Source organism: Stenella coeruleoalba, assembly GCF_951394435.1.
Source record: "Stenella coeruleoalba genome assembly, chromosome: 6".
Taxonomy (NCBI): domain Eukaryota; kingdom Metazoa; phylum Chordata; class Mammalia; order Artiodactyla; family Delphinidae; genus Stenella; species Stenella coeruleoalba.
In genome coordinates, this window is record NC_137151.1 from 15,242,391 (window position 1) to 15,266,599 (window position 24,209).

The window sequence follows — 24,209 nt, forward strand, 5'->3', positions numbered from 1 at the left end:
ACACCCTCATGAAAGAGACTGCAATCTCAGATATAGAACTTCCCAGTCTCTCATATCTAAGATGGGGACTTGCAACCAAAGGCTGGACAATGCAACTTGAGGGAATTACCTTTCCTTATTAAAAACAATAGTCACTCTTTGCCTATCTATCCTTGGACATTGCTGTGAAAGAACGTATTGTCTGAGGCAGCTGCAACCAATAGAGCAAACAGCACACTGAAGCTGGAGAAGGGAAAGGGTGGGGGGAGACTGGAATTTGATTTCCTTCTTGATCTGTTAAACGGTCCTTAGAGGCACCCAACTTTAGCTCTCTTGTGATGTGGTCAGTAAGGTTTCTTGTCGTTTAAGGCAATTCACTTGGGGATATTGTTAACATTTGGATTCTGATTCAGGAAGGCCCAGGTGGTGCCTGAGAGTCTGTATTTCTAACAGACACTCAGGTGATGTCCAAGCTGCTTATATATCGAGTCACCAGTATTTAGGCAACTTTTAAGCTTGTATTCAGTTACTTGAAGCCACGTGCATACTAAATGGCAACACTGAATAGAGAGGGACTTGAAAGTTGAATCCAATCGAAAGCTATGCATGACAAAACTTAGGGATTCACCAGCTAAAAAATGCATAGACAGGATTATGGATTGTGAGAGCTTTGAGGTCATCATGGTCTGTATTTAAATCCTGGTTCTGTCATTTACACACTGTGTGACCCTATTGGAAAATTACGTAACCTCTGTGAATCTTGGTTTCTTCAGAGAACAGTGCCGTCTGTCTCACATGGTTGGTTTGAAGATTAGTTGAGATTATGTAATGAAAAGCCTAGGTCTTGAACAGATGTGAGTTTTCTATGATGTTATTGGCGGTATGGAATTCTGTATTGTCAAGCTTCACTCATGCCAAAGATTGCTTAGTTAAATTGGTGCTAAGTCTGGTAGAAATATACAGATTGTGGCAGTCAGCACAGAGACTTTCCTTGTAACCAAGCTGCTGTATCAAAATCCTGTGACTCCTGTATCAGGCTACGTTAAACTTAATTGGAATTTTTAAAAATATAAGAAGTAATCAAAACTGTACTTTTATATGACTTGTTTCTTCTTTAAAAACCTGTCTGCACTGTCTTTGATGAAAGAGAAAATTTTTAAATTCACAAACTCTCCCCCAGAATTGCTGGAATATTGTCAAATGAAATGAAAATATTGTTAGCAGATCTGATCCAGTGGTAAGCAAAATCTATTGCCTGTAGTGATAGGAGGGTGGAAAATAATGCAGTTTTCTTCAGTCAGATTGCAAATAGGATGGTGGACACCAGCTATGACTCTAAATGTTGCAAAGTGCTTTCTGGATTTGCGGTGTTTGATGACCAGATGAGGTCTTCATGTTTTCATGTTTATAAGCCTGGGTGCTTTGATCAACATAATGCTTTGAATACCTCCTGGAGTGATTTTGGAATGTTCTAGGCCTAATGCCAGAGCAAGGGAATTTACTTACAACTTCTCAGGCATATAGTTATGATCTTCTGAGCAAGGGTTTCCATGGATAGGAATAACCTTACATATCTCCAACAGAAAAAGAAAACATGTTTTAATATTACATACATCCTCTTGACATTAGGGAATCCATGTGACTTCAAACATGGCAACAGTTGTGCACTGGACTATCATTTACCTTTTAGTATTGTTGCTATCAAGTTATTCTCAAAAATATCTGTAACTATATGTTTAAAAATTCAGAATCCATTCTTAGTTGAGGTGAATGTGGGTTAAAACCTTCCTCATTTCAGGAGTACTGTAGAGCGGAATGGGTTCCTAAGTTGGCTGGAGCTGGGTTTTGGGCTATTTACTCATTAATTATGTAAATCTGACAAGTTACATACTTATCTGAGACTCAATTTCTTTATCTGTAAAATGGGAATCATAACAGCTATTTCAGGGGATGTTGAAAAGATTCAATTTGATAATCAATGTAAAGCACTTACTACATGCTTGGCACTTAGTAAAGATCCAATAACTTTTTGGTAGAAACAGCTTCAAACCTGAAAGGAAACCACCTCTTTATTCTCATTTTATTTCTTCATCCTATAATACTCACAATGATAAGCTCTTGTGGGAAGAAAGGGTTTCCTCAGAAGTAAAACCTGAGATGACAGTTGGTGCACGGGTAACTTATTTTGGAAAGTGATTCTAGGAAATAGGACTGAGGAGCCTGAAACGGGGAAGAGGGACACAGAAGGACACGCAGATGTGACAGCTGAGTTTCATGGGGCCTTCTAAGAACCACGTATAATAGAATGTCTGAGGGGAGAAAAAGGGGAACATATAGTCACTTGCTCCTGTTTTCCATTAATTGGGTTGCAATGGGTGCATTAACATTGTCGTATGGGTCTGTAGTATGTAAGTGGTGAGACTGTTGGTTCTAGTAGAGAGACAACATTAGCAGCAGAGAATTCCCAGAAGAGAAAGCGAGAGAGAGCCCAGCTGAGGTGTCACAGTTTATTTACGCAATGCTGGTTGCTGTAGGATGTGCAGGTGATCAAACCATGTGAGGAAGGACACAAATGGTATTTCACACATGATTCTTTATAGCAGCCATGTGTCCTCAGTGACCCTTGAGATCTGGAGGTAATTCAGTCCCAGGTACCTCTGTTTCAAAGCACACCCTTTGAGGACAATGGCTTAAGTAATTCTCTTTATAGTAAAGACCAAAGTTTCTCACCTTGTTCTAGTAGGTCTACAACTGGTATCTACAAGACCCTCAATGGTGATTTCTATGCTAAATATCCAATCAAAAAGGACACATTGGGCTTCCCTTGTGGCGCAGTGGTTGAGAGTCCGCCTGCCGATGCAGGGGACGCAGGTTCGTGCCCCGGTCCGGGAAGATCCCACATGCCGCGGAGCGGCTGGGCCCGTGAGCCATGGCCGCTGAGCCTGCGCGTCCGGAGCCTGTGCTCCGCAACGGGAGAGGCCATAACAGTGAGAGGCCCGCGTACCACAAAAAATAAAAAAAAATAAAAAAAAAAAAAAAGGCACGTTTTCCAGGTGAGCTGAGATTCATGTTTTGAAGTGAGTCCTCCGCCCTAAGTTCTGTCAGGAAACTCAAACAATACACAGTCTCCTTAGTCCCAAGTGTTGACATAGAAACCTCAGTGGAGGCAATTAAAGTGAAAAACTGCTTTCCCCTTTTAAAATAGTTTCAAAATATTATGTGGTTATCTCTGTGGATGATTTAATACTGCTTACCTTTTTTTATTATGGACTTTTTAGTTCATGTTGAGTCTTTTTTTTTTTTAACTTTAAGGGAAAAATAACACTTGGAAAGCTTCCTCCTGGAAATAACACTTGCAAAGTTCTAGAAAACTCTTAGAATGTATAAACACATATGAAATTGTGAGGTTATGACCAAAGGCAAATATATTAAGGACAAAATCCAGCTACATGATTCCTTTAATAATTGGGGTGTGTGTGGGTGTTCTGGTGAGCATCCCCTTTATCCAAAATAGCCCGATTATTAAAACTCAGATAATCACAGAGATAAAAATTTTCCACCTTCCTACTAATCAGTAGTTTTCATTTAATATCTATTTAGCCTTAAAGGTGAAAGTGGGTTCCAGACAAATGTCTTTCACATTAGAAGCTGTATTAAATTAATTGAAAAGTAAACATTGATAATAATAATAAAATAAGAGAAATGATGAACAGTAAAAAGTAAATACTTTTTAAATGTTACTCAAATAGACAATCAATAAAACCACATCTTTCAGTCAACATAATAATTATTTGCATCATAAAAAACTCTAGTTGTTGAAATTTAAAATATTGATTAAAAAGCTTCAATTGGACTTCAGCCTAAAAAGAAATTTCCATCTTAATAAAATAGGCAAAACTTTCCTTTTAAACATGACACTTATTTTTTTAAAAAAACGTGTTTACTATTCTTGAAAAAGACTTGAAATGGGTCTTTCAGAAAAGAGCTTTTCCCATTTTAAATTGAATCCAACAGAGCAGTGAAGATGCAATTCCAAAGAACCCGGAAGAAAAGCAGAATACCCAAAAAACGATTTATGTGTTTCCAAAAACCCTGATTTGGGGTTGATGCTTTCACAAAACAAGAGGGTTACTGAGCAATTCCATGACATTTTAAAGTTTCCTCCTGGTGTTCCGATGTCATGATAATCCAGCCTGTCCTAAGGAATTTTTAAAACCACAAAAACACAGTCCACTGCCTAGCTTTAACTGAACTTCTGAGCTTGACTTTTGGACATCTCTTCTGGAAGATACCTCAAGTGAAGTGAGAAGATACTCTTTGACTTTAGTCACCAAAGTTAATATTCTCATGACCTAAATTGACTTCATACAGTCAAGTTTATTTTACATTCGCAGTTACTCACTACTGCAAGTCAACACAGCACAGAAATTAAGGCATTTTGTGCCTTAAAGAGTACACACTGCTGTTCATGAACTTTTTGGCCAATGAATAAAAAGTATTTCATTTCTAAATCTCACCAGAAGGATTTAAATTAAATAGTTACAGATGAATTGGACAGGCACGGAATACTAAATAGGAACTAGCAAATGAAATAATCCAGCTCTTTGCTTTTACCATGAAAATGAGAATTGATTCTTCATTGAGAGAAGTAAAAGGACTCAGTGTTTTAAAAAAGCTTTCTCCACCAAAAGAGCAAAATAGCACTCAGTGGCATTGCAGTGTTAACAAAATTTCTTTATCAGAAACTATAATTTAATATTTAAGTACCTAATTTACATGTGACAAGGTATCATATTCAAAAAATTAAATTGCAACTAGAAAACTATTAACCACTAAAAACAATACCAAACACAACCCAAACATTTATAGGAAAACAATAGCTAGAATTTGAATTGGAAAAAAAAGTTTCATCATATTTGGCTCATTAAACAAAGCATCCATTACAGACTGTAAAAGAGTGTTTCTTCTAATTCATCAAAAGTTTATCCTTTGTAGCATGAATACATGTAAAGATAGATTTATTGACTTCATATGCACACGTGTGTATACATATTGTGAGACATACCTCATGTGTTGATTTAAAGATATCCTATCTACTGATAACTGGTTGAACTTTGGAAGGTGCTGAAACCCATATTTCTACATGACCTGTGACCCATTTAAAAATGTCTTTTTATAAACAGAAATTACATAAAATACTCTGGTTTTTATTAACCGAATCTTAAGCATAATAATAGACAATGAAGGAATTGCACTTATTTTAAAGGTACAGTAAAGTGTTAGATTGCAGCTCAGACATCAAAGATCAGGGACTGTAGTACTGATAAGTTGTGCATTATATGCAAAGATGACCGTGGCCACTGAAATTAAAATGAGAGCAACTAATTACAGAACCAATAGGGGGATAACAGAAGAAAACATGCACTACTCCTACTTTAATGCAAAACTAATTCCTCCCAGGAAACCAACCCTTTGACCTTTCTTACACAAAGAAACAGGTTCTGCACCCTTGGTAACACAGTAGACATGGACTTCTGTATTCAAATTCTAGTTCATTGTCTCTGAGTGTGCTGTTCCAGCATCATCTCCTTAAGCTGCCCTTGAAATTCTGGAGCATCTACAATATTACAGTCTCTTGGTTAGGTTTCATTGAGCCTCAATATCCCCTTCAGTTCTATATAAATAGGGTCCTTTATTCATCTTCTTCTGGTTCCTGTGGTAATATGGGTATTTCTTCCTTTAAACAATCACTGAAGAATCTGAGGATTGTGCTGTAGAGATGATATTTGCTCTTCTCAGATACGTCATGGCCTTCATCTGGGTAGACCTAAGATATTGAAGGGAACGGAGATTTAAAGTTATCAAAGCAAGTCTTCTTCCTCAGAACTCATTACTTTAGCCCCATGGCAACGGAACTTGGGAAAATAATATCTGACCAAAATCTCATGTAATTTAACTCTTTGTTGTTCATGCTAAACTTTCCTTTTTTATTATAATCATATCAAAATCAACATTTGAGACAAAATACAATTTTATGCATTTATATTGGGATTTGTTGGCCAAAAAGTTAGAGCTTTCTACGTTCACGTTGAGCAAGGTGGCACTGACATCACCTTAACTAAATTTTAGATAGTTCTGTAAGTTCTTTCTCTGTCCCTTTGAAATGTATGTAAATCTTCTTTCAGACTCTTGCCAGTTTTACAACCCAGGGAATTTCTTTCTCAAGGACTTGGAAACCATCTCTTTGAAATGCAAACATTGAAAGAGAGACAGCACCCCCCTATCTCCCAGTCTCCAAGTTGTAAAACTGCTTCCTGTCATAAAGATAAAAGAAATGTTTCTTAAGGCTGATTACCAAACACAGAAGGCAATGAGTCCCTCCATTGGGGCTCTTAAAAATGCTCCAGCCCCTTGTTTTAACAAAGTTGAGTTTACTCTTTCTCCCCTATTGCAGTAGTCTTGGATAAAGTTTTCCTTGTCTGTTTAATCTTGTGTAATGCAATTTTTACTTTGACAATGTCCTTCCAATATAAACGACATTAGTGAGTTTTCTAAAATATAAATGAAAATACTGTCATGTCAATTCCTGAGTGTCAAGTTTTTAGATGGTGCCTCGTTTCCCTCTGAGTAAAGCCTCACAATCCTTTACACTGTCACTGCCATGACTCTCCATCTGTTTATCTCTACATCTTCATCTTTCATCATTCTAACCCTGGTTCCTGTGTTTTAAGTATAATGAACGACTTTTAGTTCTTCCAAATGCTGAGGAATTAAAACAATTTTTTTCCCTTCCATGACTCCTGCTTCAGATTGAAAGTTCCTTGATGTGTAAAGTATGTCCTGTTGACCCATTTAGCATAGAGACCCCTGTAAAGTAAATCCTTGATAAATATTTACTAAATATGGTTGAATGAAGACATGTAAATGACGTAAGGATGTTTTGCCCTCTCCTTTTTCTCTCATGTTATTTACTCAAAACTATTTTCCCCCACTTTTTATGATGAGTGATGGAAACGGACAAAAAGACAAAGGAACTAGAAAGGAAATAAAAATTATTATTTTAAAATAATTCATTATCAGTGATATGAATAAAAAAGTTAGAGAAGAAAAAACATTTTTGAAAGAGTTTATGCAATTCACATATAAAACATAAGGTGATCCACATTCTCATTGTAATTAGGAAATAAGAACACAATTTGGTAGCTGAAAAAAACAGTAAAAATGAAAGGGTGGGAGATGGAGTCATATAGAAGCTGTGTTCTGCATTTTACAACTAAAAAACCAAGGTAGAAAAACATATTTTTCTGAAAAAGTAGCTTACCTGCATAGTATAATTCACTCCAGCTTTTATTAGGTGTTTGATTAATTCTGCTGAATGCTGGAAATGAACTTTTGCTGCAAGAAATTAAATTATGATATTTGAAGGAAATACATTTTTCAGGATCAGAACATGTTTATATCATTTTTTCAAAGAGATTATGTATTTATCTTCCAAAATTATCAGCAAATCGGATAACTCAACCAATTAGACTTTTAATGCTCCCGTTTAGTTTTGGGAAGGGGACAAGTGGCAAATGTCAACAGGCTTTGCACTAGAAACTAAACAGAAAAAAAAATAATAACTGGAAAATCCATTTATGGATTTTTACTTTACATCCACTGCACACTTAAAAGACTGATACCTACCTTTACCTGGAAAGCCAGTAGATACAATGGCAATAAAACTTTGAGCTTCACATTATAAAAAAATAAATTAAAACAGCAGTTCCTACTAAGCCTCTACTTTACAGAATGGTGATTAGATTTATTATATTGCATATCATTTATTATTTGTAATTATTCACGTATTTTATACCATTATAACAATTTTAACACAGTGAACGCCTGTCTGGATAGTAATAGCAAGCCAGCCTTCTATTCCTTTCTGAGGATCACTAGGGCCACTCTCAGACACTGGCATTCTGCTTTATATTAAATTAGAAAAGAATACCTCATGTTGAGAAAATAGCATACACATATCATTACTCAAGGGCTAAATATTTAATGTGGACCATACTGGTTTCTCCTCTTTCCTTCTAGCTTCCTTCTCCCTGAACCTCAGTTCCAAAACTCTGAAATAAGCAGCACAGCAGCCTGGGTGTGGGTAGCAGCATTGTCCCTAACCAGCTATGAAGACTTGGACAAATCACTTACAATTTTTTGTGTGTAGCACTTAGCTCATATGCTGCCTTGGCAATACATTCCTACACTGTGTATCTTCAAATTTCTGTAAATAACTTTTAAGCTCACAGTTTTTGACTGTCTTTGTAAAACTAGGGCAGCCTTATCAATAGTTTAAGCTTCTTCATTGTTCTAATGCTGTGGTACTGATTAATCCTGCTACAGAGCAGACAATAAAAGACTCCACATAATCGTCTATATCTTTTAAAAGTCTACCTATAATCTTTTCTAACATTCTCTTATTGTACTTAATGGGAAAATTACCATGCCATTTCTAAGTAACTGTGCAAATTGCTCTGTAAATGTAAGCTACTAGAAATGTTAATAAATAGGGCAATGACTGAGATAAAATGATCCTTTATATACCTCATTTGTTTATTGCAGAAAACAAATTGAAAAGGACTCCATCATTCAGCTGCATGGATATAGCTGAAAAGATAAATGCATAAATGGATTTTCCAGTTTTTTTTTTTTCTGTTTAGTTTCTAGTGCAAAGCCTGTTGACATTTGCCATTTGTCCCCTTCCTAAAACTAAATGGGGGCATTAAAAGTCTAATTGGTTGAGTTATCCGATTTGCTGATAATTTTGGAAGATGATAATGATGGTGGTATTATAGTATTATTGACTGAGTACCTATAACCTACCAGTCCCATGTGGAATGTGTGTGTGGTATATGTGAGTACATTTGTGTGTGTGGTGTGTGTGAGTACATTTGTGTGTGTGTGTGTGCAAACACACAGGTGTATTTTCTTTGAAGTGACGAGTGCTGAAGGTCTGCTTACATTTTATCAGGTAGGTGAAGTCCCAGGCCCATGACTGGATGAGTCAGGGAACAACAAAATTTACCTTAATAATTAAAACATATGAACAGAAACAACTGAATAACGTTAATATATTAAAGTGTGATGGCTAGATGTAAAATAATTTAATCTTGAAAATAATTTATTCCCATAATTGAAGCTTTAAGGCCAAATGAATAAGAGCCTCAATGCCTATTTCAAACCACCTTTCTGTTAATAGCTGTGTGATTTTCGGCAAGTTATATAAATTCCATAATATTTATTTTCCCAATTTGTCAAATAACAAGAGAAGTAATACCTACTGCACAGTATTTTTGTGAAAAACAGATACTATGGTATTAAAAGCTTTTAGCACATTTCCTAACATTCAGCCATTACTTAATAATCACTATTTGTTATTACTAACAATGTATATGTAAGTTCTTAATACCTTAGAACAAAATTCTAATGTCCTTCAAAATGTTTATGTTCTCTTACATCATGTTTCATCTACAACAGGTATGGTATCATCTAAGTCTTTTTTAAAAAAATCATAATAGTTTTAGATTTTCAGAAAAGTTGCAAAGATAGTACAGAGAGTTCCTGTATATCCCTTACCCAGTTTTCCCTACCTGTTAGCATCTTACATTATTATGGTACATTTAGAAACATTTAGATGTACTGTTTCCTTAACCCCTTCTGGTCTATGATGATTTCTCAAACTTTCTTTGCTTTTGATGACTTTGGCAGTTCTGAGGAGTACTGGTCAGGAATTTGGTAAGATGTTCCTCATTTGGGTTTGTCTGGGGTTATGCGTATTTGGGACAAGACCATATAGAGATAGAATGCCGTTCTCATGAAGCCACATCAAGGTTACATACTATCTACATGACTTGTCACTGTTAATGCTGACCTTGATCACCTGGCTGAGGTGAAGTTTGTCAAGTTTCTCTGCCATGAAAGTTACCCTTCCCCCTCCATTCCATACTGTACTCTTTTGAAGCAAATCACTAAGTGCAACACACTGTGAAGGGGGAAGGCAGGAGAATTAAGCTTTGCCTCCTTGATTTGGAAATCTACCTAAGGGAGATTTGTTTCTTCTCCCTCATTTACCTATTTATACAAATATATACTATACGTATGTGTGTGTATATATATATATATGTATGGTATATATCAATATTGATCTAAGCTATAATTTAACTGTGGCCTGACATGCCTCTAAGTTAAGTTTGAGTGACAGCTGGTACTATCTTTGATATAAGGCCTTTTTAGTGGTATTCTATGTAAAATGGGATAAAAATACTGAGGCAGGGCAGAGCGGACTGACAAAAACAAGTTTAAGATTTAGGAAATATTGCTTCAAGGCTTTGCTTCTCTTTGCTCACTTGCCAGGTGGCCTTGGATAAATCAGTTTCCTCCTTGAAATTGATTTTTCTCATCTGTGAGTGGGGCTATAAATAGCCCTCTGTTGTAAGATTTCACATAAAATCATAAAAAAAATTCTTTGAGTACCAAACACTTCATGTGAATATAAAATATTATTTATTACTAGCACGATCAATCACATTCATCTCCAATGTTTAAAATAATAAAAAATGAGAGGTGATATGAAAGTGCCTTTTGGGTTTTTGTTTCGAGTGGTAAAACTCATCAGAATATCATCTCAGTGCTGGCACCTGTTTGCTATGCTGCTGTTTTCCAGGTTAGTTTCCATTTGAGGTACCTGAAGAACACTGTCCTAGTAGTGACTAACCACATGTGGTTATTTACATGTAAATTAATTACAATTAACTAAAATTTAAAAATTCAGTTCCTCAGTCATACTGAACATGTCAAGTGCTTGAGAGCCACATGTGGCCAGCGGCTACTGTGCTCAACAGCACAGAGATGACATTTCCATCATCCCAGAGAGGTTTACTGGGCAGTGCAGGTATCAGATTCTTTGTGCCCAACTCCTCTGCTCTCCTCCCCAGAAGGGTTACAGGGCCTCCTGTAAGCAAGTCCTTGGATGTACCCCTTTGTTCAAGGTCAGACCACATCAATCAGTAGCAGCAAGTATAATACTTACTGTCAGCAGTCCCATGAATTATTAATATATTTTCTTCTTTTAAGCCATGAATATTATGTAGCACACTGGAAGCCTATAAAAACAAAAACACAAAAATCTGTATATAAAGATTTATCTATATTTGCATTTTGACTGGGTTTTTAGAACAAAAATACTCTCCTTTCTTCATTGGTTTTAAATTAGTTACCTGGTATGTGCTTTCTTCTTTAGCTGGCATACCAAGATATCTTTCAGAGAAAGCTGAGGCTGTGACCCAAGAAAACAGAAATTTGAGGGTAAACTAAAAATCATTTGACTAGCATATTTCATTTAGTTTCTACATTTCACATTTAATTGTCATGCTCCACTAAAATTGATTGAATCAGAGAGGTGATAAAGAGCTGAAAACATCTCTGATAACACATGATAAATGAACTCAAATGAGCTTCTCTACATGGGGACTTTCTTGTCTATGAATCCGTACATTATATTAGGTCAGTCTGTAGGAAGTACTCACCATACAACTTCAAGTCTATAATGGGTGCAATCACTGATCCACATTTAAAAAGGTTTTCATCTGATTTTAATATCATTGATGCAATATAGCCACCATACCCCTGACAAAAAAAAAAAAAGTTTTCATATATATTTTTATATATATATATATATATTCCTAGAGATTTTTTTAAGCTTTTGGTCACTGTTTGGTAATACACATATCAGAATGTCTCATAATGTCCCAGACTGGAGCAAAGAATATACTAACATCACTATGTACAGATGAAAATTTTGAAAAGAGTTATTTAAATTTTTATATAATAAGCTATTTTAATAACTTTAGGTAAAATATAAAATTAATTATATATCATCAAGTGTCAAATATTGGCTCTTTGATTTGATATCTGGGAATAACTCCAAACAATTTGAAATTAGGAAAATACAGAACTGATTAAATCATATCATTTTAGGTACTATATATTTAATAAAACAGTATATTCATTTAATAAAGCATTTAATAATGATGATTATTAAGAATTAAGAAAGAGGAATTAAATATTTAAAATATATCTTCACAAGTATAGATTCTGCTTTCAATTCCACACAACTAAAAACTTGAAAGAAATGGTATAAGATAAATACTTTTGCTAGTTAGATGAGTTGGATTATTTTTAAATTTAATTTTTAAATATCCTCTTGAAATGCTTTTGAACAAACTTAATTATAACTTCTTAAAAAAATAAATCAATGTGTCCAGTTTTCTTTTGTAGACCACGATCTGACTAGAAAATTTCCAAAGAAGATTTTAATAACTACAGTAATGCTAGGCTAAGGGAATGACCTACTGAGTTGTCTGTTCATTTTAGATGTTAATTCTTGCTGTGTTCTTGGAACTGTTTTTCATTTTGCCAGACAATGGAGTATCCTAGTAGGTATTAAAAAAATATTAATACCCAGGCCTTAGCACAGAAATTCTGATGCAATTGGCTCTACTTTTGAAAGATTTCCAGATGATTCTAGTGTGGTCCAGTGCTCTAGGAACGTGTTGTTTTCTCTATACTCTTGAGATGAGTAGTAAAGAATTTCATTTGTGCTTATTTGGAGCATTGTTTAAAAATTGGTACTAGAGGGCTTCCCTGGTGGTGCAGTGGTTGAGAGTCCGCTTGCTGATGCAGGCGACATGGGTTTGTGCCCCGGTCCGGGAAGATCCCACACGCCATGGAGCGGCTGGGCCCATGAGCCATGGCCACTGAGTCTGTGTGTCCGGAGCCTGTGCTCCACAATGGGAGAGGCCACAACAGTGAGAGGCCCGTGTACCGCAAAAAAAAAAAAAATGGTATTAGAAAGTCCAAAATGAAATCAGACATTACTTAAGTGGTTGACAGAACATATGTGAAGGGTAGCAGAATACACCACCCCAAAGTATGCCACTTGGCATATTGATTATTTTGAGATATAGGCACTGGAAAAAACAGCAAATGCTGACAGAAGCTTTCTCTGAACTCCCCTTATCTTCCTAAAGGCAGATCCTCCAAAAAGAAATCAATTGTTCTAGATCCCCTCCCTGGAAGTTTCATCAACCAGGGAAGATTGCCTCTTGCCACAGGAAAGGAGACTAGAAGTTGACACCACAGCCAGAGAGACTATATCACAAACTATACCTCCCATCTATTCTTCTAAAGCCCCATTTGTTTTTCCTAACAATAATTTATTCTCTCTTAAAATGCCTATATCCCCTCTTCCCTTTCCCTGTTGAAAGCGTGCAGAACTCTGTGGGGCTCCTGGGCACAGAAGCTTTTCTGCTCCCCATTTCTTGTTTGTGGGAAACTGACTCCACCTCTATGAACTTCCCTGAGTCCCAAAGGGCAGATTCGAACAGTTGCTAATCAGGGAAGGGAGGGGATACAGAGACAAGGGAGGAGCAAGCAAGAAACAGTAGTGCAGCCTTGGGGCGGGGTCCTGGTTCTGCCTCAAAGGATACACATAACAGTATCTTTGAGCTCTTTACAGTACTAAAATCCCAAACAAATGGAAGATGTCAGCATTCTTCATTCCAGATTAAAGGAACCAGAGAAGTTCTTCAAAAGACCACCTAAGGCCAGATTAAAGTAACCACAGAAACTCAACAGACCACCTGAGACCAGATTAAAGGAATGCAGCCCCTGCACACACTCTAATCCTTATCAGCAACCCTGCCCTTGAACCATTGCTATAAAACTCCTCATGAAATCCTTCCAGGTTGAGACACACAGTTTTGAGGGGCAATGGTCTGCTGCATCCCCCTTTGCCTGACAAAGCAGTGAAGATATCCTTTTCTACTTCACCCAAAACTCTGCCTCTGAGATTGGATTCAGCATGGGTGCACAGAGGCCGAGTTTTCAGCATCGCTATTAAGATGGTATTTAAGCCTCATTTCTAAGCCACCTCACAGAGTTACTCATTTTCCCCAGAGTACCTCCCATGTATACATGAGGTGTACATGTCAACAAACTTCTGTTCATTTTTCTCTTGTTAATCTGTCTCTTATTGTAAGAGAATCTCAGGCAAGAACTGAGAAGGGCAGAGGGAAATTATTTTTCCTCCCCTATATATGTCAATTGTGTACAATATCTAGCTAGTACCCAGACATTTATGCAAAGCTTCTGCAACAATTAGAAACTGAGAGAAATAAAATTATCCCTTATAGAAGTAAGCCCCCACAGAGTACCTTTGCTTAGTCTCTTTGAGAGGGATGAAAATAGCCTTAAGTCAGCAAAATTAATACAAAAAAAAGTAATAGGCTTAAATGTCTTAACATATCTAAAGAAAGAAGTGGAAGGGAGGAAAAATAATTTCCTTTTATCTTTCTGAGCTCTTGGCTGAGATGTCTTCCAACAAAAGAGAGATTAACAAGAGAAAAACAAATAGTTTATTTACTTGTATACCTCACCTATACATGGAGATTAGCAGGGAAACTAAGTAACTCCCTAGATGGCCCAAGTCACCACCTTAAATACCATCTTCAACTAAAAACAGAAGAAAAATGTTGGGGGAAAGTCAGTGATGGGAAGTTATCAGGAAAAGAACTGTAAACAAGGGTAAGGTTTTTTATGTAGATTTAAGTCAGTGCCTTCTCCAGTGATAAAAGTTTCTTATGATTTAGAGTCGTTCTTCCCTTCCTGGTAAAGAGAGGGAGACACAAATAGAGGTTTTCTTTATAAATGTAAATACCCCTTGCAAAAGGGTAACTTCTACTCTGTTTTTAAAGCTTCTCCCATTTATGCTGTGTCTCCTGTTTATGCTGTTTCTTAAAATAATCAGCTCAAAATAATCCTTATGCCAAAGAGGCATATTCTGGCATGGCATGTTCTGCTCCCCTTCAGAAGTATGAAGGTGTGGGATGAGTCATGCAAAGCAAGTAAATAAATAGCTATTATAGAGCAGAACTGTAGAGAGACTTTGAAAATTCTGTCCCTACAAGGAGCCTTTCTGGTATATCCTTTCTAGTTCTCTGTCATGGAATTGAGACCATGGTGTTGTAGCCAAGAGGTTTCAAATATGTCCCAAGCGGCAACAGTATTCTCATAGTGAAAAATGTATCTTAGTTGATAGCTTTTCTGGTTCTAATTCCACAATAACCAAACAATCTTTCAACTGATAACAATTCAGTTATTTACATAACTTAACTACTTTGAGAGACTAGCTAGATATTACTATCCTGAGAATAACTGTATATCATATTTAAATAAAATAAATTAATAAATTGGTATAATTTTTTTTTACCTTAGTTTCACATGATTCTCAGAGTCATTATCTCCAGGAACTAAGGAGAATGGTGTCTTCCAAAGGAGGGGCAGATTCCAGAACAATACATGAAAGTTCTTTTAAATTATTTGGGAATCTTGTTAAAAATGCCTATTCTAATCCAGTAGATCTGGGATAGGGCCCAAGATTTTGCATTTTTAACCAACTCCCAGGAGACGTTTATACTGCTGGTCCATATTTTGATTAGAAAGTTCTTATTGTGTAATAATGTAATAAAGATTCCCAACATAATATCTTCCTAGCTTTAGCCAGCATTCCCTTGACCAGTGGAACTTAAAAAATTATGTATCAATGCCCTCAAAAACAATTGAATCAATATGTGGAGAATGGGCCATGGAGCTCTCCATGTGATTCTAACTGAAAGCAGGGTTGTACATCGCTGTTGCATAAGACATTGTATTTTACTGTTTAAAAAAAAAAATCCAGGATTTGGGATTAATGAAGGTAAATACTCTTTAAATGGTAGTAAAAATTTTTGAATAAAATTCTCTCTATAGCATTTAAAAATCTTATTCAAAATACTGCTTTAAACTGATTTATTTCAGTTAATAAATTCTATTTTTAAAAGAAAATCAACACTGGCAGGAATTAAAATAAATTTGAATTGCTTTCCTTCCTCTTTATCATTTCATATTTATTCACTGAATGCCAGAATAGATAATGAACAAGTTCTTGGAAAAATAATATTCCACAAGGATATTGGAATCAGATATAAGAAATCAGATATAAATTCTAGTAGACATAGAATGGTGATTTTAACTTCCAAAGCAACTCGTATCTATCAGGAAGATACCAAAAACTGGGGTTCATCATACTGACTCTTGTCAACGAGAGCACATTTTTAATTTGATATAGGTCAATAATAGTCAATAGTTGGTATAGGCTGCTATGTTTCAGTTGTGTTGTCATTTTGTTTCTCAGTGATCAGACTGTTCCATTCATTACAATTGTTACGTCATGTCCATTTGCAAAGCATTTTAGCATTACTTATAAAATTTTAACAAATTTATCTAGATTTTTAAAAGTTTATTCCATGGACCTAAAATATAGATAATTTTATTTCTTTAAAAAATAATTTTTACCTGTGGTGTAAGAAACTGAATCCAATAGATAGAAAGACTATAAAAACAGGAGGTGAAATCTGTAATACCATTTTACTAAGGACTTACGTTTTCATGGGCCCCAGGTTTTGAGATACTTAAGTGACTTTTTGAGATAGTTTTCAAGAGTTCATGATTGCAGTCAAAAAGATATACTGACAGAACTGAAAAAAAAAACGTTTCTCCTACAGCCTTTGACTTGTATGATTCTTTCTGAACCACATCAGTTGTAATACACAGTGAATTAATTTAAAGTAAAAATACTGTAAATATGTTATGAATAACAAAATTTATTGTTGCATTAATTTCTCTTTCTGATCTTTCATTGTCAGTGTATAGTAATGCAAGAGATTTCTGTGCATTAATTTTGTATCCTGCAACTTTACCAAATTCACTGATTAGCTCTAGTAGTTTTCTGGTGGCATCTTTAGGATAATCTATGTATAGTATCATGTCATCTGCAAACAGTGACAGTTTTACTTCTTCATTTCTAATTTGTATTCCTTTTATTTCTTTTTCTTCTCTGATTGCCATGGCTAGGACTTCCGAAACTATGTTGAATAATAGTGGCGACAGTGGACATCCTTGTCTTGTTCCTGATCTTAGAGGAAATGCTTTCAGCTTTTCACCATTGAGAATGATGTTTGCTGTGGGTTTGTCATATATGGCCTTTATTATATTGAGGTAGGTTACCTCTATGCCTACTTTCTGGAGAGTTTTTATCATAAATGGGTGTTGAATTTTGTCAAAAGCTTTTTCTGCATTTATTGAGATGATCATATGATTTCTATTCTTCAATTTGTTAATATGGTGTATCACACTGATGATTTGAGTATATTGAAGAATCCTTGCAACCCTGGGATAAATCCCACTTGATCATGGTGTATGATCCTTGTAATGTGTTGTTGGGTTCTGCTTGCTAGTATTTTGTTCAGGATTTTTGCATCTATATTCATCAGTAATATTGGCTGGTAATTTTCTTTTTTTGTAGTATCTTTGTCTGGTTTTGGTATCAGGGTGATGGTGGCCTCATAGAATGAGTTTGGGAGTGTTCCTTCCTTTGCAATTTTTTGGAAGAGTTTGAGAAGGATGGGTGTTAGCTCTTCTCTAAATGTTTGATAGAATTCAACTGTGAAGCCATCTGGTTCTGGACTTTTGTTTGTTGAAAGATTTTTAATCACAGTTTCAATTTCATTACTTGTGATTGGTCTGTTCATGTTCTCTATTTCTTCCTGGTTCAGTCTTGGAAGGTTATACCTTTCTAAGCATTTGTCCATTTCTTCCAGGTTGTCCATTTTATTGGCATAGAGTTGCTTGTAGTAGTCTATTAGGATGCTTTGTATTTCTGCAGGGTCCATTGTAACTTCTCCTTTTTCATTTCTAATTTTATTGATTTGAGTCCTCTCCCTCTTTTTCTTGATGAGTCTGGCTAAAGATTTATAAGTTTTGTATATCTTCTCAAAGAACCAGTTTTAGTTTTATTGATCGTTGCTACTGTTTTCTTTGTTTCTATTTTATTTATTTCTGCTCTGAGCTTTATGATTTATTTCCTTCTACTAACTTTGGGTTTTGTTTGTTCTTCTTTCTCTAGTTCCTTTAGGTGTAAGGTTAGATTGCTTATTTGAGATTTTTCTTGTTTCTTGAGGTAGGTTTGTATTGCTATAAACTTTACTCTTAGAACTGCTTTTCCTGTATCCCAGAGGCTTTGAATCGCTGTGTTTTTGTTGTCATTTGTCTCTAGGTAATTTTTTATCTCCTCTGATTTCTTCAGTGATCTCTTGGTTATTTAGTAACGTATTGTTTAGCCTCCAACTGTTTGCGTTTTTTTTCCTGTAATTGATTTCTAAACTCATAGCATTGTGGTCAGAAAAGATGCTTGATATGATTTCAATTTTCTTAAATTTACCAAGGCTTGATTTGTGACCCAAGATGTGATCTATCTTGGAGAATGTTCACTTGAGAAGAAAGTGTAATCTGCTGTTTTCGGATGGAACGTCCTATAAATATCAATTAAATCTATCTGGTCTATTGTGTCATTTAAAGCTTGTGCTTCCTTATTAATTTTCTGTTTGGATGATCTGTCCATTGGTGTAAGTGAGGTATTAAAGTCCCCCACTATTATTTTGTTACTGTTGATTTCCTCTTTTAGAGCTATTAGCAGTTGCCTTATGAATTGAGGTGCTCCTATGTTGGGTGTGTATATATTTATAATTGTTAAATCTTCTTCTTGGATTGATCCCTTGATCATTATGTAGTGTCCTTCCTTGTGTCTTGTAACATTCTTTATTTTAAAGTCTATTTTACCTGATATAAGTATTGCTACTCCAGCTTTCTTTTGATTTCCATTTGCATGGAATATCTTTTTCTATCCCCTCACTTTCAGTCTTTATGTGCCCCTAGGTCTGAAGTGGGTCTCTTGTAGACAGCATATATATGGGTCTTGTTTTTGTATCCATTCAGTGAGCATGTGTCTGGTTGGAGCATTTAATCCATTCACATATAAAGTGATTATTGATATGTATGTTCTTATTATAATTTTCTTAATTGTTTTAGGTTTGTTTTTTTAGGTCCTTTTCTTCTCTTGTGTTTCCCACTTGGAGAAGTTCCTTTAGCATTTGTGTAGAGCTGGTTTGGTGGTGTTTTTTCTCTTAGCTTTTGCTTATCTGTAAAGGTTTTAATTTCTCCATTGAATCCTTGCTGGGTAGAGTAATCTTGGTTGTAGGTTCTTCCTTTTCATCACTCTAAATATATCATGCCCCTCCCTTCCGGCTTGTTGAGTTTCTGCTGAGAAATCAGCTGTTAACCTTATCGGAGTTCCCTTGTATGTTATTTGTCGTTTTTCCCTTGTTGCTTTTAATAATTTTTCTTTGTCTTTAATTTTTGTCAGTTTGATTACTATGTGTCTCAGCCTGTTTCTCCTTGGGTTTATCCTTCTCTGAGACTCTTGGCACTTCCTGGGCTTGGGTGGCTATTTCCTTTCCCATGTTAGGGAAGTTTTCCACTATAATCTCTTCAAATATTTTCTCAGGTCCTTTCTCTCTCTCTTCTCCTTCTGGGACCCATAAATGCGAATGTTTGTGTGTTTAATGCTGCCCCCGAGGTCTCTGAGGCTTTCTTCCTTTCTTTTCATTCTTTTTTCTTTATTCTGTTCCATGGTAGTGAATTCCACCATTCTGTCTTCCAGGTTACTTATCCTTTCTTCTGCCTCAGTTATTCTGCTATTGATTCCTTCTAGTGTATTTTTCATTTCAGTTATTGTATTATTCATCTCTATTTGTTTGTTCTTTAGTTCTTTTAGGTGTTTCTTAAACATTTCTTGCATCTTCTCGATCTTTGCCTCCATTCTTTTTCTGAGGTCCTGGATCATCTTCACTATCATTCTTCTGAATTCTTTTTCTGGAAGGTTGCCTATCTCCACTTCATATATTTGTTTTTTGGGGGTTTTATCTTGTTCCTTCATCTGGTACATAGTCCTTTGCCTTTTCATTTTGTCTATGTTTCTGTGAATGTGGTTTTTTTTCCACAGGCTGCAGGATTGTAGTTCTTCTTGCTTCTGCTGTCTGCCCTCTGGTGGATGAGGCTATCCCAGTTGAGACTCTTAAGACTATAAATAATGAGTAATTATCCCCATAGGTTAAGTTTTAAAGAGCTTCCATATTCATTGCACTTTTAAAGTTGTTTTACCTTCTCCAGATATCCATGTCTCTTGTCTCCTCAAATTTCCCTGTTTTAGACCAATCATGAACTCCTAGTGAAATTGTTCCTCTCTAATGATTGAAAATTGCTATCTCATCTTTATTCTTGATTCCCTCTCTGCCTCTTTGCTTCATTTTTCTGAATTGTAATATCATTATCTGACATTTTATATACTTTACTAATTATTTTTCATTTATTTGTTTTTCATTTATCTCTCTTCACTGCATTAACAATTATATAAAAGGTAGACTTTTTTTTGTTTTGTTTTGTTTTGTTTCAGTGACTGCTGTAGGTCCAGTAACTTGAAAAGTGCAAGGCACATAGTATACACTCAGTAAATTTTTTTTAATGAATTAATTTTATTCCCATCAATACTGGCCTGGTAATCATAGCAATATCTGTTCTCCGTATGATGTTTATAATGTTTTAAATTTTGCTACCTACTTTTAATTTGTGTCATCAATTTTTAAAAAATATGTCAGAAAAAATTTCTTTCAGCAGTTTTCTTACCTTTAACACTTAGATATAATTAGTACAGTGAACACTAATATTATTACATTATATTATATGAAATTAGATTAGGTCCTAAGGATAATTATTCAAACTAAAATGGTTCAAAGTCTTTAATCAAGTCATATGAATGATTATTGAGCACAGATGGCCAGTTATTATACTATTAGCATATTAGCTAAATATGCTAATAGTATAAGCTTTCCATTTACCCAACAAACAAGTTAGAAAACAATATAGACAAAAACATACTACTTAAAATAAAATTTTAAAATGCACTACTAATAAGAAATACCTAGAAATAAATATAGCAGGGAAGATATTTATAGAAAACTATAAAATTCTACTGAGAAATATAAAATAAGAATTAAATAAAAGAGATGTACTATGTGATTCAGATCAAAGCTACATCATTTGAAAAGTTTAATTCTTCTCAAATAAAAATTGTTTTAATAAAATTTTAGTTAAAAAATTATAGCTGAATATTTTGGGAGAATTTATAAAGTGGAGAAAATAGGAGAGGTAAGTGAAAGGTATTATGAAAGAAAAGAGCGAAGAGTGGAAAATATTTTAAAGTATGTATTATTATTAAGCATAATATTATAATTAAAAGACTATAAGATTAGTCTAAGAACAGATAGGCAGGTTACACCAGAAATAAATCCAAGAATATCTGAGAACTTATTGTTTAGGTGGCATCATAATCAAAGTGTTAAGGACGATTTAGTCAATCAATGGAGCTGGTGAAACTGACTAGCTATTTGAAACCAAATATATAAATCCTCAGCATACAAGTGTTATGTACCTCTCTCTGCCCCACTCAAACAGATACATAAAGAGAAAATCTAATAAATACTTTTTTTTTGATAGGAATGAGACCTTTAAAAAATAAAATCACTGGAAGAAATCACCAGAGAGAAAATCTAATAAATACTTATTTTGATAGGAATGAGATCTCTAAAAAATAAAATCATTGGAAGAAATCACCAGAGAAAGGATTTGAAAGGTTTTGCCAAAAGATAAGAAAAACACTTTAACACTTCAGTTTTTTTAATTATCATAAACAAAACTGAAAGTCACTCAACAGGCTGAAGAAATATTTCAAACAAATGTGAAAAGATTGCTATCTTTAATGCATCAAAATCTCAAAATTGCAATAAGAAAACAAATACATATATTCACATATATGAGACCAATATAACTACGTGTATATATGTATATAAATTGACAATTCAAAAATAACATTGTAAAATGATTAATAAACAAAAATTAATTTTATGTAGGAATTTCTAATTCCATAAGAATGGAATAACAGAAATGAGATTTACCCTTCCATGTGAAACAACTAAAAATATGGGCAAAATATATGAAATAGAAGTAATTAAGACATTGGACATTGGGCAATAAAGGACAGTGATCACTGAAAGACAGAGAACAAGTCAACCCTGGGATTGCTACAGCTTCCTGCCTGGAAGAGTACAGTTAAAGCACAGCAGCACAATATATCCAAAAATGAAGCACACAGAGAAAAATATTTTTAAAAAATTAATATAGTTTTGGTGAGTTTAGGGAAAAATTCAACTGGCCTAATTACACACCTATTTGCAATCCCTGGAGAAAGGGGGCAGCAACAACAAAAAAAATTGAAGTAATAACTGAACATTTTCCAAATTTGATGAAAACACTAAAGCTAGAAAGCCAAGAAACTCAGTGGACCTCCCTCCAAAATGATAAGGTTTGGCTGTCTGGTGGAAAAGAGAGAATTCCAGATGAAGGAAAGAGCATGACATGAGTTCAGTTCAAATTCCTTTGCAACAAAAAATCAAATAAAACATAAATACCCTGAAAAGGCTTATAGTCTAACATAAGAAATGAATAAGAATACAAATAAATATAATACATTGCATGATGGTATAATGAATATGAGAAGCTACTGACAAAGTATTCTTTGAGTACATAGGAGGGAATGATGATTTCAAGTGGGAGAGATTTAGTGAATAATTTATGGAGAAAACGACCTCTGAATGAGGCTTAATAAGAGATAGAATTATAAAAGCAATGTACCGGCTTGAGGCTGTTATTAGAAATAAATTAAAAGGCATGAACAAAAATACTGAAGCAGAAAGGTGGAAGGAATACTTATAACCAATAAGAATTTCAGCTTAACTATATTGAAGAAAACTCATTTGGAACAATAAATAACTACTGGAGTATCCTTAAGATCCATTTTAGGTAATAGTTACAACTTTTTCATATAATTTTGTTTACCCATGAAATATTGAAATGAAATTGGATATAAAAAGCCAAACATTATCTTCTATGCTGGCTGAAGTTTTCCTCTAATACCCATTTCTAGTAGTCTCTTTAGTATCTAAAAGTAGTGACAGTTTTAGAAGAGAATGCATTTATTTAATCAATGCTTTCCTGGCGTTTATAGGCTTAATATTTCCATAAATAGAAAATAGGTAGGCATATTGTCTAAAAATATATATTATTTAACACAAAACACATTCTTAGAAATACTAAAAATTCTATATTCCTTAATCAGCTTACACGGTTAGAAAGAATAGATTAGAATTGCTTTCCAAATTCTGAAAGATTATACTGGAATGAATCACACACAAAATAAAAAATATCAACCAGTTTCTTGGAGTTCCCTATTTCAGCTTTATGGAGACCAACAATGCAATGTACCTCAAAACTTCGAAGTAAATTTAATTTCTGCTGACAAACTCAATTATAATGGATGAAATCAGTTATCTAGCTAGGTAGATATAGATATAGATACAGATACAGATATAGATATAGATATAAATATATAGACCATATAAAACAGGATGAATTTTAGACCAAAGGGAGAAAAAGCAAGACCTAGAAATTCAATTATATAGTGATAAATGTAAAGGAAATAAGTTGATTAAAGATGGTAAATTCCTGGCACTACTGCTGCCATTCATCTTTCTTTTTTCAGAGGGAATATCTCAAGTGAATCATAACACTTTTCACACTAAATTCTAACTCAGCCTGTAATCTTTGAAGGGAACACTGCTCTAGCCTCTTTGATGGTAAAAACATAAGTGTGGCAATTCCATTTCTAGTATTTGGTGAAACTGATATCTCAATCAACTCAACTGAAAACAAACCCCAAACTAAACAAAAACAAAAAATAAATACAAAGTGGTAGTTAAAAAAAAGAGAAAGAGAACTAAACAACTAAAAGTAATTCTGAATACAACATTGAACTGGCACAAAGGTTATGAATCCACAGAGGCCAGATATTAACTGAAAACTGGAAAACTGAGAGGTAAACAAGCATAAAGCCAATTTTGTTTGTTTCTTTGTTTTGCAAATGCAAGTGATTTTAACCTTCTGCTATGATGACTCAGTGCATGAGGTAGACAAAATGCATAGATTCCATACAATAGGTCTAAAGCAGTGGTCTCCAACCTTTTTTGGCACCAGGGACTGGTTTTGTGGAAGACAATTTTTCCAGAGACCAGGGGTTGTGGGGAGGATGGTTTTGGGATGATTCAAGTGCATTACATTTATCATGCACTTTATTTCTATTATTA

General features: G+C 34.7%; 1 protein-coding gene across 17 annotated transcripts in view; it reads right to left on the minus strand.

The window, feature by feature from the left end:
* Nucleotides 1-5,115: 5,115 nt before the first annotated feature.
* Nucleotides 5,116-24,209, minus strand: part of DPP10 (dipeptidyl peptidase like 10) — a 1,578,941-nt gene continuing 1,559,847 nt past the window's right edge. For all 17 annotated transcript variants that reach the window (XM_079923993.1, XM_079923994.1, XM_079923998.1 and 14 more), the window contains 5 exons: nucleotides 11,547-11,646; nucleotides 11,238-11,296; nucleotides 11,051-11,123; nucleotides 7,301-7,374; nucleotides 5,116-5,806 (listed from right to left, as the gene is read on the minus strand). In XM_079923993.1, coding sequence (XP_079780119.1) covers nucleotides 5,672-5,806; nucleotides 7,301-7,374; nucleotides 11,051-11,123; nucleotides 11,238-11,296; nucleotides 11,547-11,646 — 441 coding nt within the window. In that variant the 3' untranslated portion in view covers nucleotides 5,116-5,671. The remainder of the gene's footprint in view (nucleotides 5,807-7,300; nucleotides 7,375-11,050; nucleotides 11,124-11,237; nucleotides 11,297-11,546; nucleotides 11,647-24,209) is intronic.